The sequence below is a fragment of the Caretta caretta genome, chromosome 2 (genome assembly GCF_965140235.1).
Source record: "Caretta caretta isolate rCarCar2 chromosome 2, rCarCar1.hap1, whole genome shotgun sequence".
Taxonomy (NCBI): Eukaryota; Metazoa; Chordata; order Testudines; family Cheloniidae; genus Caretta; species Caretta caretta.
In genome coordinates, this window is record NC_134207.1 from 271,624,000 (window position 1) to 271,638,216 (window position 14,217).

The 14,217-nt window shown below is 45.6% G+C and overlaps 1 protein-coding gene and 1 long non-coding RNA gene across 13 annotated transcripts in view; one reads left to right on the forward strand and one right to left on the reverse strand.

Annotated features, from left to right (window-relative positions):
- The window catches only part of SMARCD3 (SWI/SNF related BAF chromatin remodeling complex subunit D3), a 268,276-nt gene that overhangs the window by 86,091 nt on the left and 167,968 nt on the right, over positions 1-14,217 (forward strand). For 2 of the 12 annotated variants that reach the window (XM_048842072.2, XM_048842083.2), the window contains exon 1: positions 10,023-10,147. The exons of 8 other annotated variants lie outside the window; for them this stretch is intronic. In XM_048842072.2, the coding sequence (XP_048698029.1) occupies positions 10,070-10,147 (78 nt within the window). In that variant the 5' untranslated portion in view covers positions 10,023-10,069. Of the gene's footprint in view, positions 1-6,594; positions 6,672-10,022; positions 10,148-14,217 lie in introns of those variants that run through there. 2 more of the 12 variants (XM_048842075.2, XM_075126140.1) reach the window with 2 other exon arrangements.
- On the reverse strand, positions 97-6,803 carry LOC125633043 (uncharacterized). Its single transcript, XR_007355472.2, has 3 exons — positions 6,531-6,803; positions 3,424-3,514; positions 97-3,331 (listed from the first exon to the last, which is right to left on the reverse strand). It is a non-coding gene; the product is annotated as an uncharacterized LOC125633043 (long non-coding RNA).

Consider the following 14,217-nt stretch of genomic DNA (forward strand, 5'->3'; position numbering starts at 1 on the left):
TGAACAGCTCCTGACTACTGTCCAGGCTGCCTGTGTACGGCTTCATGAGCCATGGCATTAAGGGGTAGGCTGGGTCCCCAAGGATAACTATAGGCATTTCAACATCCCCAACAGTTATTTTCTGGTCTGGGAATAAAGTCCCTTCCTGCAGCTTTTGAAACAGACCAGAGTTCCTGAAGATGCGAGCGTCATGTACCTTTCCCGGCCATCCCACGTTGATGTTGGTGAAACGTCCCTTGTGACCCTTGCAGCACTATTTAAAAGTACCCCTTGCGGTTTATGTACTCGCCGGCTTGGTGCTCCGGTGCCAAGATAGGGATATGGATTCCATCTATTACCCCACCACAGTTAGGGAATCCCATTGCAGCAAAGCCATCCACTATGACCTGCACATTTCCCAGGGTCACTACCCTTGATATCAACAGATCTTTGATTGCTTTGGCTACTTGCATCACAGCAGCCCCCACAGTAGATTTGCCCACTCCAAATTGATTCCCGACTGACCGGTAGCTATCTGGCGTTGCAAGCTTCCACAGGGCTATTGCCACTCACTTCTCAACTGTGAGGGCTGCTCTCATCTTGGTATTCATGCACTTCAGGGCAGGGGAAAGCAAGTCACAAAGTTCCATGAAAGTGCCCTTACGCATGCGAAAGTTTCGCAGCCACTGGGAATTGTCCCAGACCTACAACACTATGTGGTCCCACCAGTCTGTGCTTGTTTCCTGGGCCCAGAATCAGCGTTCCACGGCATGAACCTGCCCCATTAGCACCATGATGCCCACATTGGCAGGGCCCATGCTTTGAGAGAAGTCTGTGTCCATGTCCTCATCACTCACGTCACCGCGCTGATGTCACCTACTCGCCCGGTATCGCTTTGCCAGGTTCTGGTGCTGCATATACTGCTGGATAATGCGTGTGGTGTTTAATGTGCTCCTAATTGCCAAAGTGAGTTGAGCGGGCTCCATGCTTGCCATGGTATGGCGTCCGCACAGAAAAAAGGTGCGGAACGATTGTCTGCCATTGCTCTGACGGAGGGAGGGGCGACTGATGACATGGCTTACAGGGAATTAAAATCAACAAAGGGGGTGGCTTTACATCAACGAGTATTTCAGGCAGGACTTCATGGAGGGAGCAAATAAGTACAAAACAAATCTGGTCTATTTCTTGTTTTGATCCACTCCACCTATCTTTTACATCTTTGGCTGGCAGCAGATGGTGCAGAAGGACTGCAAGCCATCCACATCTCTTGGCTGCTCGGCAGAAGATGGTACAATAGGACTGCTAGCCGTCCATATTGCCTGCTCACCAAAAGATGGTAGGATAGGACTGCCTGCAGGACTAAAGAGAGTGACCTGATCGAGTCACTCCTAATGTAGTCCCTGCACCCATGTCTGCCCAGGCGCTCCTGGCTGACGTGGCCAGGAGCACCTCGGACATGACGATGACGGGTACCCGTCCTCTTGTACTGCCTCGTCTGCTGCCACAAGGCAATGGGTTGCTGCTGCTGTGTAGCAATGCAGTACCGCGTCTGCCAGCACCCAGGAGACATATGGTGACAGTGAGCTGAGCGGGCTCCATGCTTGCCGTGGTATGGCGTCTGCACAGGTAACTCATGAAAAAAGGCGCGAAACGATTGTCTGCCGTTGCTTTCACAGAGGGAGGGAGGGAAGGAGGGCCTGATGACATATACCCAGAACCACCCGTGACAATGTTTTTTGCCCCATCAGGCATTGGGATCTCAACCCAGAATTCCAATGGACAGCGGAGACTGCGGGAACTGTGGGATAGCTACCCACAGTGCAACACTCCGGAAGTTGACGCTAGCCTCGGTACTGTGGAAGCACTCCGCCGAGTTAATGCACTTAGAGCATTTTGTGTGGGGACACACACAATCGACTATTTAAAAACGATTTCTAAAAAACCAACTTTTATAAATTCGACCTAATTTCGTAGTGTAGACATACCCTCTGAAATGTTCGTAACCCTGTACAAAACATTATGGTGGTTCTTTTAAAAGTTTACAACTGAACATTGACTTAATAGAGCTTTGAAACTTTACTATGCAAATGAAAAATTCTGCTTTCCCTTTTTTTTAGTAGTTTACGTTTACGTACTGCACTGTATTTGCTTTTTTTTATTTGGTCTCTGATGCTGCCTGATTGTGTACTTCCAGTTCCAAACAAGGTATATGGCTGACTGGTCAGTTTGTAACTCTGGTGTTCGTAACTCTGATGTTCTTCTGTAGTTAAATGGAAAGTAAAAGGTAAAGTCACAAAAGTGAAATTCCTGCAAGCTGCATGAAAACTTTAAAAAAACCCGCCATAATAAAATCTCAGATTAAATGTATATCCCAAATTAAAAATACATAGTAAGAGGACCAAAAACGAGTCACCATGGCTAAACAAAGTAAGAGAAGCAGCAGTTAGAGGCAAAAAGGCATCCTTTAAAAATTAGAAGTCAAATCCTACTGAGGAAAATGGAAAGGAGCAAAACTCTGGCAAGTCTAGTGTAAAAGTATAATTAGGCAGGGCAAAAAAGAATTTGAAGAGCAACTAGCAAAATACTCAAAAACAAACAGCAAAAAAAATGTAAATACATAAGAAGCGGGCCAAACAGTCAGTAGGGCCACTGGACAATCAAGGTGCTAAAGGAGCACTTGAGAAAGATAAGGCCATTGTCGAGAAGCTAAAAGAATTCTTTGCATCAATCTTCACTGCCAAGGATGTGAGGGAGAGTCCCAAAGCCTGAGCCATTCTTTTTAGGTGACAAATCTGAGGAACTGTTCCTGATTGAGGTGTCAATAGAGGTTTTGGAACAAATTGATAAATACACAATAATAAGTCACCAGGATCAGATGGTATTCACCCAAGAGTTCTGAATGAACTCAAATGTGAAATTGCAGAACTATTAAGTGTGGTATGTTAACCTATCATTTAAATCAGCTTCTGTACCAGATGACTGGAGGAGAGCTAATGTGATAACAATTTTTGAAAAAGGCTCTAGAGGCAACCCATCGGTGCTAGGCCAATTGGTTGAAACTATAGTGAAGAACAGAATTATCGGACACACAGATGAACACGATTTGTTGGGAAAGTGTCAGCATGGCTTTTGTAAAGTGAAGCCATTCCTCACCAATCTATTGAACAGTGGTTTTCAAGCTGATGTCCATGGACCTCTGGGGGTCCGCAGGCTACGTCTAAGGGGCCTGTGAAAGGTTGTCATTACCATAGAGCAGTGGTTTTCATCCTGTGGTCCGCGGCCCTCTGCAGCTTCGCAGACTATCTAAGATTGCCAGAGGGGTCCACATCTCCCTTTGACATTTTTTAGGGGTCTGCAAATGAAAAAAGGTTGAAAATCACTGTATTAGAATTATTTGAGGGGGTCAACAAATGTGTAGAAGGTGATCCAGTGGATATAGTGTACCTGAACTTTAAGAAAGCCTTTGACAAGGTCCCTCACGGAAGACTCTGATGCAGTCATGGGATAAGAGAGACAGTGCTCTCATGGTCAGTAGCTGGTTAAAAGACAGGAAACAAAGGGTAAGAATAAAAGATCAATTTTCATAATGGTGAGAGAGTGGTGTCCATATTCATAAAGGATCTGGAAAAAAGCCTAAACACTGAGGTAGCAAAATTTGCAGACATACAAAATTATACAAGATAGTTAAGTCCAAAGCAGACTGTGAAGAGTTACAAAGGGATCTCAGAAAACTGGGTGACTGGGCAACAAAATGGCAGATGAAATTAAGTGCTGATAAATGCAAAATAATGCACATTGGAAAACATAATAAAAGCCATACATACAAAATGATGGGATCTAAATTAGCTGTTACCACTCAAGAAACCCATTGTGGAGTCTTTGTGGTTAGTTCTATGAAAACATTCACTTAATGTGCAGAGGCAGTCAAAAAAGCTAACAATGTTAGCAACCATTAGGAAAGGGATAGATAATACAGTAAGACAGAAAATATCATACTACCATGATATATACCAATGGTACATCCAAAGCTTGAATACTGCATGCAGTTCTGGTCACCTCATCTCAAAAAAGATACAAGAGAAGGGCAACAAAAATGATTAAGGGTATGAAACAGCTTCCCTATGAGGAGAGATTTAAAAGACTGGGATTTTTCATCTTGGAAAAGGGATGACTAAGGGGGGAAATATGACAGATATCTATAAAAACTTGAATGGTGTGGAGAAAGTGACTAAGGAGGTGTTATTTACTTCTCCATTAAGGTAAGAACTAGGGATCACCAAATGAAATTAATAGGCAGCAGGTTTAAAACAAAAGGAATGTTAAAACAAAAGGAATTCACACAATGCACATTCAACCTGTGGAACTCATTGCCAGGGGATGTTGTGAGGGCCAAAACTATAATGGGGTTCACAAAGAATGAGATAAATTCATGGATGATAGGTCCATCAATAGCTATTAGCTTAAATGGTCAGGGATGCAACCCCATGCTCTGGGTGGCTGTAGCCTCTGACTTCTAGAAGCTGGGAGTGGACGACAGGTGACGGATCACTCCATGATTGCCTGGTCTGTTCATTCCCTGTGAAGCACCTGCCATTGGCCACAGTGAGAAGACAAGATACTGGGTTAGATGGATCATTGGTCTGACCCAGTATGGCCATTCTTATGGTGTTACCTAACTTTTGAGGGTTTGACTTTCTTTTAATTTATCTTTAATTTTTTGGGGGGGATTATTAGAATGAATGAGAATAATTAGTTAAATTAGGGTAAAAATGTATATAGAGATCTAATCCCTTGCTGCTTTAGGGCATAATAAATAAACCAACCACAAACTGGATTAAGAACAAATTTAACTTGTGAGATTATTCCATAACTGCAAACAAAACCCCAAAACAAAAGCCATAATGGATACCTTCCTCTTAAGCATCTGAGACTGGTGGAAATGGAATATTGAATTACGTGTGCCACCAGTCTGATCTGATACTGCACGTCCTGTGTTCCTGTCTGCAGACTCAGGCAGACAGTGTTGCGTTGTGGTCACATCCGGAAGGTTCTTTCATAACCATAAGGACTAAACTTTTGTTTTTAACGAAAGCTTAAATTCTATAGCGAGTAAAGAGAAAAGGAGTACTTGTGGCACCTTAGAGACGAACCAATTTATTTGAGCATAAGCTTTCGTGAGCTACAGCTCACTTCATCGGATGCATGCAGTGGAAAATACAGTGAGGAGATTTATGTACACACAGACCATGAAAAAATGGGTGTTTATCATACACATTGTAAGGAGAGTGATCACTTAAGATGAGCTATTACCAGCAGGAGAGTGGGGTGGGGGGAGAGAAAACCTTTTGAAGTGATAATCAAGGTGGGCCATTTCCAGCACATTTTCAGGAGTTAACAAGAACGTCTGAGGAACAGTGGCGGGATGGGAGGGGGGGAATAAACAAGGGGAAATAGTTTTACTTTGTATAATGACTCAACCACTGCCAGTCTCTATTCAAGCCTAAGTAATAGCTCATCTTAAGTGATCACTCTCCTTACAATGTGTATGATAAACACCCATTTTTTCATGGTCTGTGTGTACATAAATCTCCTCACTGTATTTTCCACTGCATGCATCCGATGAAGTGAGCTGTAGCTCACGAAAGCTTATGCTCAGATAAATTGATTAGTCTCTAAAAAATGCCACAAGTACTCCTTTTCTTTTTGCGAATACAGACTAACATGGCTGCTACTCTGAAACCTGTCTATAGCGAGTGTTTTTCAGACTGCTCCTGAGTGGATTTGTCACATCCAGTTCTAAATAAGCGTGTCAAAATGTCCTTAAAATATCCCAGATTCTGCTTTATATCTATATTTTAGGTAAGAAAGGCCCAGGTCTGGGGACTTACGACTCTAGGAAAGACTGGGCCCAGGGAAGGAGGATGGAGGGAATGAGGTGTCTCTGTTACTGCTCCTCAGACTACTAAAATGCTTTCACGTAGGGGCCAAAAAGTGATTAGTAAAAGGAACAGGAAAACAAGGTGGGTGCAAAGCTTGTTTGATCTCCGTGTGTCCCCCAGGCAAGACAGGTCTCTCCCTGTATCCCACAGTGAACACTGGGGGAGGAGGGTCTCTTCCCCCCTTTAGATAATGCTATGGGGATGGAGATCTCCCTTCTCCCCCTCCCACAGATAAGGCTGTGAGCTCCTTCTCCCTCCCTCTCCCCACGAGAGTACTGCAGCTTTCTCTCTGTCTCTGTCAAGGCCTCCACAGAGAACACTCCAGGTCTCCAGCTTCTGCCTGAGCGTGAATGGTTTCCTTGTTCCTGGGCACTGAGACCCTGCGCTGCCTCCTGTGGGTCCCACTCTGTGGGAATAGGGACACTCAGGGCATTCTCAGGGGGTTGGTGTGTGCTATGAGAGTAGGTCATTGTGAGGTGCACAAGCCATGTTTTCTGGGACAGAAGGAGTTAACTTTCCTAGTCCATCCTTCCTCACCCTCCTTCTCTCCCTCCCTCCCTCCCTCCCTCCAGCTGCTGCCTTTTGAGTCCTGCAGCTAGGCCAGGGGCTGACCTTCACAGAGAGAGTTTGCTCACTGAGCATGCTCACTTCCTTCTGCTGGCTCTCATCTGCTCCAGGGACCCCAGTGCTCACAGGCAGCGTCCTGCTGGGAAGGAATGTGTACAGCACATCCCGGCTCCAGGCTCACCACAGGTCAGGGGCCCAGGCTGCCTTTGTGCTCCAGCTGTGGGACCACTAGCTCCTGCTCCCTGGCTCTCCCTGCCTGCACTGCTGGGAGAAAAGCCGTTGCCATTTGGTGCTGTTGGTGCTTCAGTGACTGAAGGAGAGATGGGGGGACATTAAGGGGGATTCCTGTTTTGACTGCTGCAGCAGCCAGCACTGGCTGAGGCAAGGCGTAGCCCTACACCACAAGACACTCCTTTCACACATTCATTGCTCAAATACTACAGTGACGGGGGGCTGAGTAGGGATGGGGGTGCGTTTATGATAAATAGATTTGGATGAGGTTCTGCTTTTTGTGGCATTGGGATGAAGGTCTATCATAAACTTGTGGGAGTGCTATAAACACCTGAAACAGAGGAGCTAGACAATAAATGTCTTTTCTTACATCAGCTAGGCTGATTCTGGAGAGCTGTGTCTTTGCAACCTCATGTCTTGCCGTGTGGCTGAGTGACAGCAGTTTTAATGTCCTCTGTGTGTGTTGAGCCTTTGTATCTGCCTGTATATTTGTGTGTCTGTCTGTGTAAATGATGTATTTATCTTTTTTGTTTAGATATATTTGATTATATAAGGGGGAAACTATATTAGAAGGGTTATTTATTATAGCTCCCATCCAATCATACAGAAGATGGGAATGAATTAGGAGATTTTTATATCTATTTCATATTGTGATCTCTCTGAGGCTGGAATTGTTAATAGATTCATAGGGTTTAAGGCCACAAGGGACCGTTAGATCATATAGTCTGACCTCCTGGATAGTACAGACCAGTATATTTCACCCCATTACCCCTGCATTGAGTCCAGTCACTCGTTAGCTAATGTATCTTACAGGAAGGCATCCAGTCTGGATTTGGTTAATTAACTCTGTGTTAGTTATTGGTATAGTGATTAATAAAATGGGCACTAATTGGGATCCAAATTAGAAATAATAGGAATACCTTTAGAGAGAGATGTTTCAATAATCCTATTGCTACTGAAGTTGGTGATTTCCCCCAAAGATGGCAGCAACCAGAGATGGATGTGTTTTGTGATGAGGACTTGGCAGTGTTTGTTGTGCTACCACAAAGGGCTAGACAAAGGGCTAGAAAGGATGGCCCATGCATTTCAGTATGCTTTTGGGACCTGAAAGGGAGATGAGACTGAAGAGATACAAGCCAGATGCTGCCTCACCAAAAATGGAGGAGACACACAGTTGTCTGAAACCAGATCACGGGTGTGTTTTGTCTAAGCCACAGACAATATCTCAGGAATGGGTGATCTGCTGGATGAAGACATGCTGGTCTGCTGGGCAGGTTCCTTCTGAGAGAGCTAGTTGACAGAAGATCCCATCTTCCTAGCATTTCTGGTATTCCTGCAGAGATCCCTGGGTACTAGTGCTTGGGTTAGGGCCACGCTGAAGAGTTAAGAAGTCCTATTTCCCCTGTATGTGAGGGCCTGAGGGATTTGGGGAATTGATACATTAACCCAGAGATGCCTGTGACTTGCTGCTCAGTTCCAGCTTACTCAGTATTTCCTCTAAAAAGAAAAGGAGTACTTATGGCACCTTAGAGACTAACCAATTTATTTGAGCATAAGCTTTTGTGAGCTACAGCTCACTTCATCGGATGCATACTGTGGAAAGTTCCGATGAAATGCAGCCGATGAAGTGAGCTGTAGCTCACGAAAGCTTATGCTCAGATAAATTAGTTAGTCTCTAAGGTGCCACAAGTACTCCTTTTCTTTTTGCGAATACAGACTAACACGGCTGTTACTCTGAAACCAGTATTTCCTCTGTGGGTTTGGTTCTCAGTACAATGGTCTAGGCAGTGATATATTTGAGATCAGGTCATTTCCCTGCTCATAGTCTGACCAGACAATTCTTAGCCCCTAAACAAGAATCTCCAGCTGAAGAATAGGATAAACCCCTCTTGTAACCTGGCAACATCTCCTGTATTGCTGTGGTAGGCAAACAGCAAAATGTCAACCCTTCACAAGCTGCAGACATGCAAGAAGCAGTCAGTAAGCAGATTGCTGCCCCAGGCCACCACTGTCCATTCTACTATTATGGAAGAGCCAGCCCTGCTGAGAAGGGAATGGCTGCTATGTCTGTCTACAGTCACTGAATTGCCAGTGTCTAACTCATTTGCTGGGTGAAGTCTTAGGGCATCTGCAGTATGAAATGGGCTGTAAAATCTATATTACCTCAGCCACTTTGTCACTCTAATGCCCTGGAGTTGATATGGCCACAACAACACTGCATACATATGTAAAATCCATAGTCAATGTCTTTTTACTTTACCCATCTCTTCTTTTTCACTTAACTGGGCGTGGCAGGTATACTCCATGTTTCCCATAGTATGCAGCTTTTATTTCCTGGGGAAGACATGCTTTCTTGTTTACATTAGGCTTTTTGTTACACCTGGCTTGATATTTATGCTTAATGGCACGCATGGTGTTATTGTTTGTGCCCATCAATCACCTTTGAGGTGTCTGTCACTCTAGTATGTAAGAATTAGGGCAGGTCACCCTGGCAAGGTTATGGGGGCATTGTAGAAGGGGAGCAGCAAATCAAGCAGCATGCCTCAGTCACTAGCTCTATGCTACATCCACTCCTTTTTTCACAGACTCCCCTTCTCTGTGTCCTTTTTCTGTTCTGTCTCTCTCTATCACACACACACACGCACGTTCTCACACTCTTTCTTACACACACACACACACACACACACACACACTCACTCTTCCCAGCTCTCTCTCTCCTGCTATTTCTCTTTCTTGTCTAAAGGGCTTAGTTCTCAGTCTCATTTGCTGGAAATGCTGCCAGTGAATGTTTGTGTGTGCTGCCTGCCAGGTCTCTGGGGAAAAGGCCTGGAAATACAGTGCAGGAGGAGTAGTGGGAGCAGGGGAAAGCCATTGTTTCTCACTGCTTGCTTGGTGCATTTTCCAACTGGAAAAATCTCTCTGTGAGGACTGAGTTTCATGTCATTGCCGAAGCCCTGCCCCCCCATCCCATTGCTCAGAATCTGCCATCCCCTCATGCTGAGGAGGAGAGGTTGCCGTACTGCTACTAAAAAGCTCAGACGTGTTTTCAGTTTGCCTCCTGCTTATCTCTGTTGTTTGGACAGAGAGGTTTAAAAAGCTGGATTTTCTGTCCCTGCAGAGTAAACACAGAGAACCCGGCAGCACAAACTATTTCTGGCTTATCAGTTGAGGAATGCAGCAGCTGAGGATTAGCGTGAGTGGGCCGTCAGGAAAGCCCTGAAGGGGCCCCCTCCTCACTCAGCTCTATTAGAAGTGTGAGAGCCCAGCAGGACTCAGAGGGGAGAGTTGGAGAAAAAGGCAGAAAAGGGAAAGAAAGAGGAAGAGAGAGAGTGAGAGAGGCTGAGCAGACCCTGATGGCTACAGATGAAGTTACAGGAGGGGCTCGCAAAGCTACGAAAAGCAAACTTTTTGAGTTTCTGGTCCATGGGGTGGTGAGTCGGGAAAGTTAGTGAGCTGGCTTGGTCTGAATAGAGGAGTGAGTGGAGACTGGAGGCTCTGTGGTGGGCTGAAAGCAGCCCCTACAATATCTTCTGGGGGCTTCGGCGAAATGCCATATACTAGAACACAGAGATCTGTGAAGCCCCCAGAACATGCACGGAGTCATTGATAAAACAGGGTTGGGTTTGGGGGAATGTGTGCTGCAATTTCTGCTCTTGACTCTCCATGAATGGTGAATGGTTTGCTTTTGAACCTGATCACAGTGCAGGGTTTGAACTGGTTCTGACCCTAATGGGCTCATTGGACACTTGGTTCTGTTGTCAAACTTTTGTGTGTTGTTTGTTTTTTAATTCTGATGAAAGCCCAGTAAAGCTTTGAATGGTGCTGCCTCTGGTACTTGTCTTATACTTAGCTCTTCTCTATCTTCTGGCTACCTAACAGGTGGCTTTGAGGGGTTCTAAGAGATTAGCTCTGCAGGTCCTTAGCAGTCCATAGGCACTCATTGGTTAGGGAATCTTAGATGGTTTGGGTGCTATGCTTTAAGGAATCATTAAATCTTTATAAGATTACTACAGTGTTTGGAGACCTCCTGACACTCAAGCTCTCCATTTATGGGGAATTGCAAGCCCCTATCCTACCATTATTGGAGAACATGTTCTGCAGATGTTCCTGCCAGTGATTGAGAACAATCACAGCTTATGACATTGGGATTTCTTAAGGAGACTTTAAATTTAGCAAACATCAGAGTACTGGAAAGTCGTAGGAGTACAAATGCTGAATGAATTTCAATGATCATGTGAACTTTCTCTTTTGAGGTCTCCCTGCTATGACATTTCCAAGACATCAGCTGAGGGCTTCTATATCAAGATCACAGGAATCTTAAGCGCTCACTTTTCAGATTCCCTAAGTGTCTCCATAATTCAGGACATGCCAATCCTGGCTGTTTAGAGTGTAATTTGTAATTTACAAACATTAGATACAGTGAGATCTGCAAGGCTAGGGACATTGAAGTGGTATGCTGTTTGTGTAAGAACTGAGAGATGGTGACCATTGTACTTGTGTCCTACAGAACTAGTTAAGGAATATATTGTGAGAATACACCTGATATATTGGGCTGGCCTGTGGAGTGGCTTGGCAGTGCATGTGTGGGTGGACATGCAGGTGTGGCCTGGTGGTGGGGGGTAGTGAGCGGGCATGTGGGCAGGGGCATCTGGGTTTCAGATGTGCAGGCATGCGGGGGTGGTATGGCAGTTGGCAGACATGCAGGTGTGGCCTGGTGGTAGGTAGGTGGGTGGGAATACTTGGGGTGGGTGGACATGCGTGGGTGGCCTGGCAGGTGGGAGCAGCCTGGCAGCAGGCAGGGAATCATCTGGGGGTGGCCTGGAAGCAGATGGCTGGGGATGATTTAGTTGGGGATTGGTCCTGCTTTGAGCAGGGGGTTGGACTAGATGACCTCCTGAGGTCCCTTCCAACCCTGATATTCTATGATTCTATGACAGCCTGGGGATGGATAATCAGGCATATGGGGTGGCCTGGTCGCAGGTGCATTGGCCTGTGGGGGCAGCCTGGTGAGCTCACAGTCTGTCACTCAGGAGTGGCCTGGCAGCAGATGGGTGTGTGGATGGGCACATGGGTGTGACTTGGTAGCGTGTGGCAGGCTTGCAGGGTGGCCTGGCGGTGGATGGGTGGGTGTGGATGGGTGGGTGTGCATCTGGGTGTGGATGAGAATGCCGGGATGGTCTGGTGGAAGGCAGGCGGGTGGATGGACACATGGGGTGTGGTTTTTTTTTTTGTTTTTTGTTTTTTTACAGTTTCCAAGGTTTCTTTTTGTAATTCCAGACTAATTCACTTTTCTATGGTACTAGGAAGATTAAAGAACATAAGAATAGCCACACTGAGTCAGACCAACGGTCCATCTAGCCCAGTATTCTGTCTCTGACAGTGGCTGATGCCAGAGGCTTCAGAGGGAATTAGTAGAACAGGGCAATTGTCCAGTGATCCATCCACTGTCATACAGTCACAGCTTCTGTCAGTCAGAGGATTAGGGATACCTGTTTGGCTGAAATGGTTATTATAAAACACGTATGTGGACATGGTGTGATAGAGAAAAATTGGCTTCTGTAAAGGAGAATCAAGTCTCTTCAATGTTTGAAATTTTTGAGGATGTTGACAAAATGGTGGTTACAAGGGAACTGATTTCCATTGTTTGTTAGGACTTTCAAAGAGCCTTTGATGTAGTTTGTCAAAGAAGGGTATAAGGAAATTATTTCCTTTTCTGCACTGGGATTTCAGCCATCAGACTGTGTAGCTATAGTTGTGCAAGCCCCTGGTGTAGACACTTTTGCACCGTGACTTGCTTTAGTGCAGCTTTTCCCTGGTTTCAAGATCTGACAGGACCTCCTCTGCCCTATTCATCCCTTTATCCCCTCTCTATCAATGAAATTGAGGCTTCTTGCCTGTTCTCCTCTAACCTGTAGACCTGCCTGAGTGACCCCATTGCTTCCTGCTTGCTTATCTCCTTCACCTACGCTCTCATCTCCTCCCTTGCCCTTCTCTTGAATCTCTCACTTTCCCCAGGCTTCTTCCCTTTACAACATAAGCACAGCTTAATCTTCCCTATCATAAAAAGTAACCCTTGCCCCTACCTGCCTCCTCAACCACTGTCCCATCTCCCTTGCTCCGCCCACATAATTGAACGTGCCATTTGCAATTGTTGCCGTGATCTCTGTCTGTCTATCTGAGCAATCGATCATCACCATAGTATCTGAGACCCATTCATGTAAAATCAACGGTAATAAGAAAGTCCCAAATGGATTTATTGAAGTCTGTGGCTCTCCTCTCTGTTTGGGGTAAAAGCTCTTGCTGGGGTGAGGTTGATTGGTTGATTTGTTAGTTGAGGGGGATGTTTGAGGTATGTGGGGATAGGATACAGAGGGCGCTAGACAAATTAGAGGATTGGGCGAAAAGAAATCTGATGAGGTTCAACAAGGACAAGTGCAGAGCCCTGCACTTAGGACAGAAGAATCTCATGCACCGCTACAGACTAGGGACCGAATGGCTCGGCAGCAGTTCTGCAGAAAAGGACCTAGAGGTTACAGGGGACGAGAAGCTGGATATGAGTCAACAGTGTGCCCTTGTTGCCAAGAAGGCCAATGGCATTTTGGGCTGTATAAGTAGGGGCATTGCCAGCAGATCGAGGGATGTGATCTTTCCCCTCTATTCAACATTGGTGAGGCCTCATTCTGGAGTACTGTTTCCAGTTTGGGCCCCACACTACAAGAAGGATGTGGAAAGAGTCCAGCGGAGGGCAACAAAAATGATTAGGGGACTGGAGCACATGACTTATGAGGAGAGACTGAGGGAACTGGGATTGTTTAGTCTGCAGAAGAGAAGAATGAGGGGGGATTTGATAGCTGCTTTCAACTACCTGAAAGGGTGTTCCAAAGAGAATGGATCTAGACTGTTCTCAGTGGTGGAAGAGGACAGGACAAGGAGTAATGGTCTCAAGTTGCAGTGCGGGAAGTTTAGGTTGGATATTAGGAAAAACTTTTTCACTAGGAGGGTGGTGAAACACTGGAATGGGTTACCTAGGGAGGTGGTGGACTCTCCTTCCTTAGATATTTTTAAGGTCAGGCTTGACAAAGCCCTGGCTGGGTTGATTTAGTTGGGGATTGGTCCTGCTTTGAGCAGAGGTTTGGACTAGATGGCCTCCTGAGGTCCCTTCCAACCCTGATATTCTATGATTCTATATCGATACTCTGGATGTCATTCTTGCTATGAGGAGTCTGATGGCACCTTAAAGACTAGCAGATTTATTTGGGCCTAAGGTTTCGTGGGTAAAAAACCCCCTTCTTCAGATGCATGGAGTGAAAATTACAGATACTGGCATAAATATATATACTGGCACATGAACAGAAGGGAGTTACCTTACAAGTGGAGAACCAGTGTTGACAAGGCCAATTTAGTCAGGGTGGGTGTGGTCCACTCCCAATAATTGATGAGGAGGTGTCAATACCAAGAGAGGGAAAAGTGTGTTTGTAGTGAGCCAGCCTCTCCCAGTCTG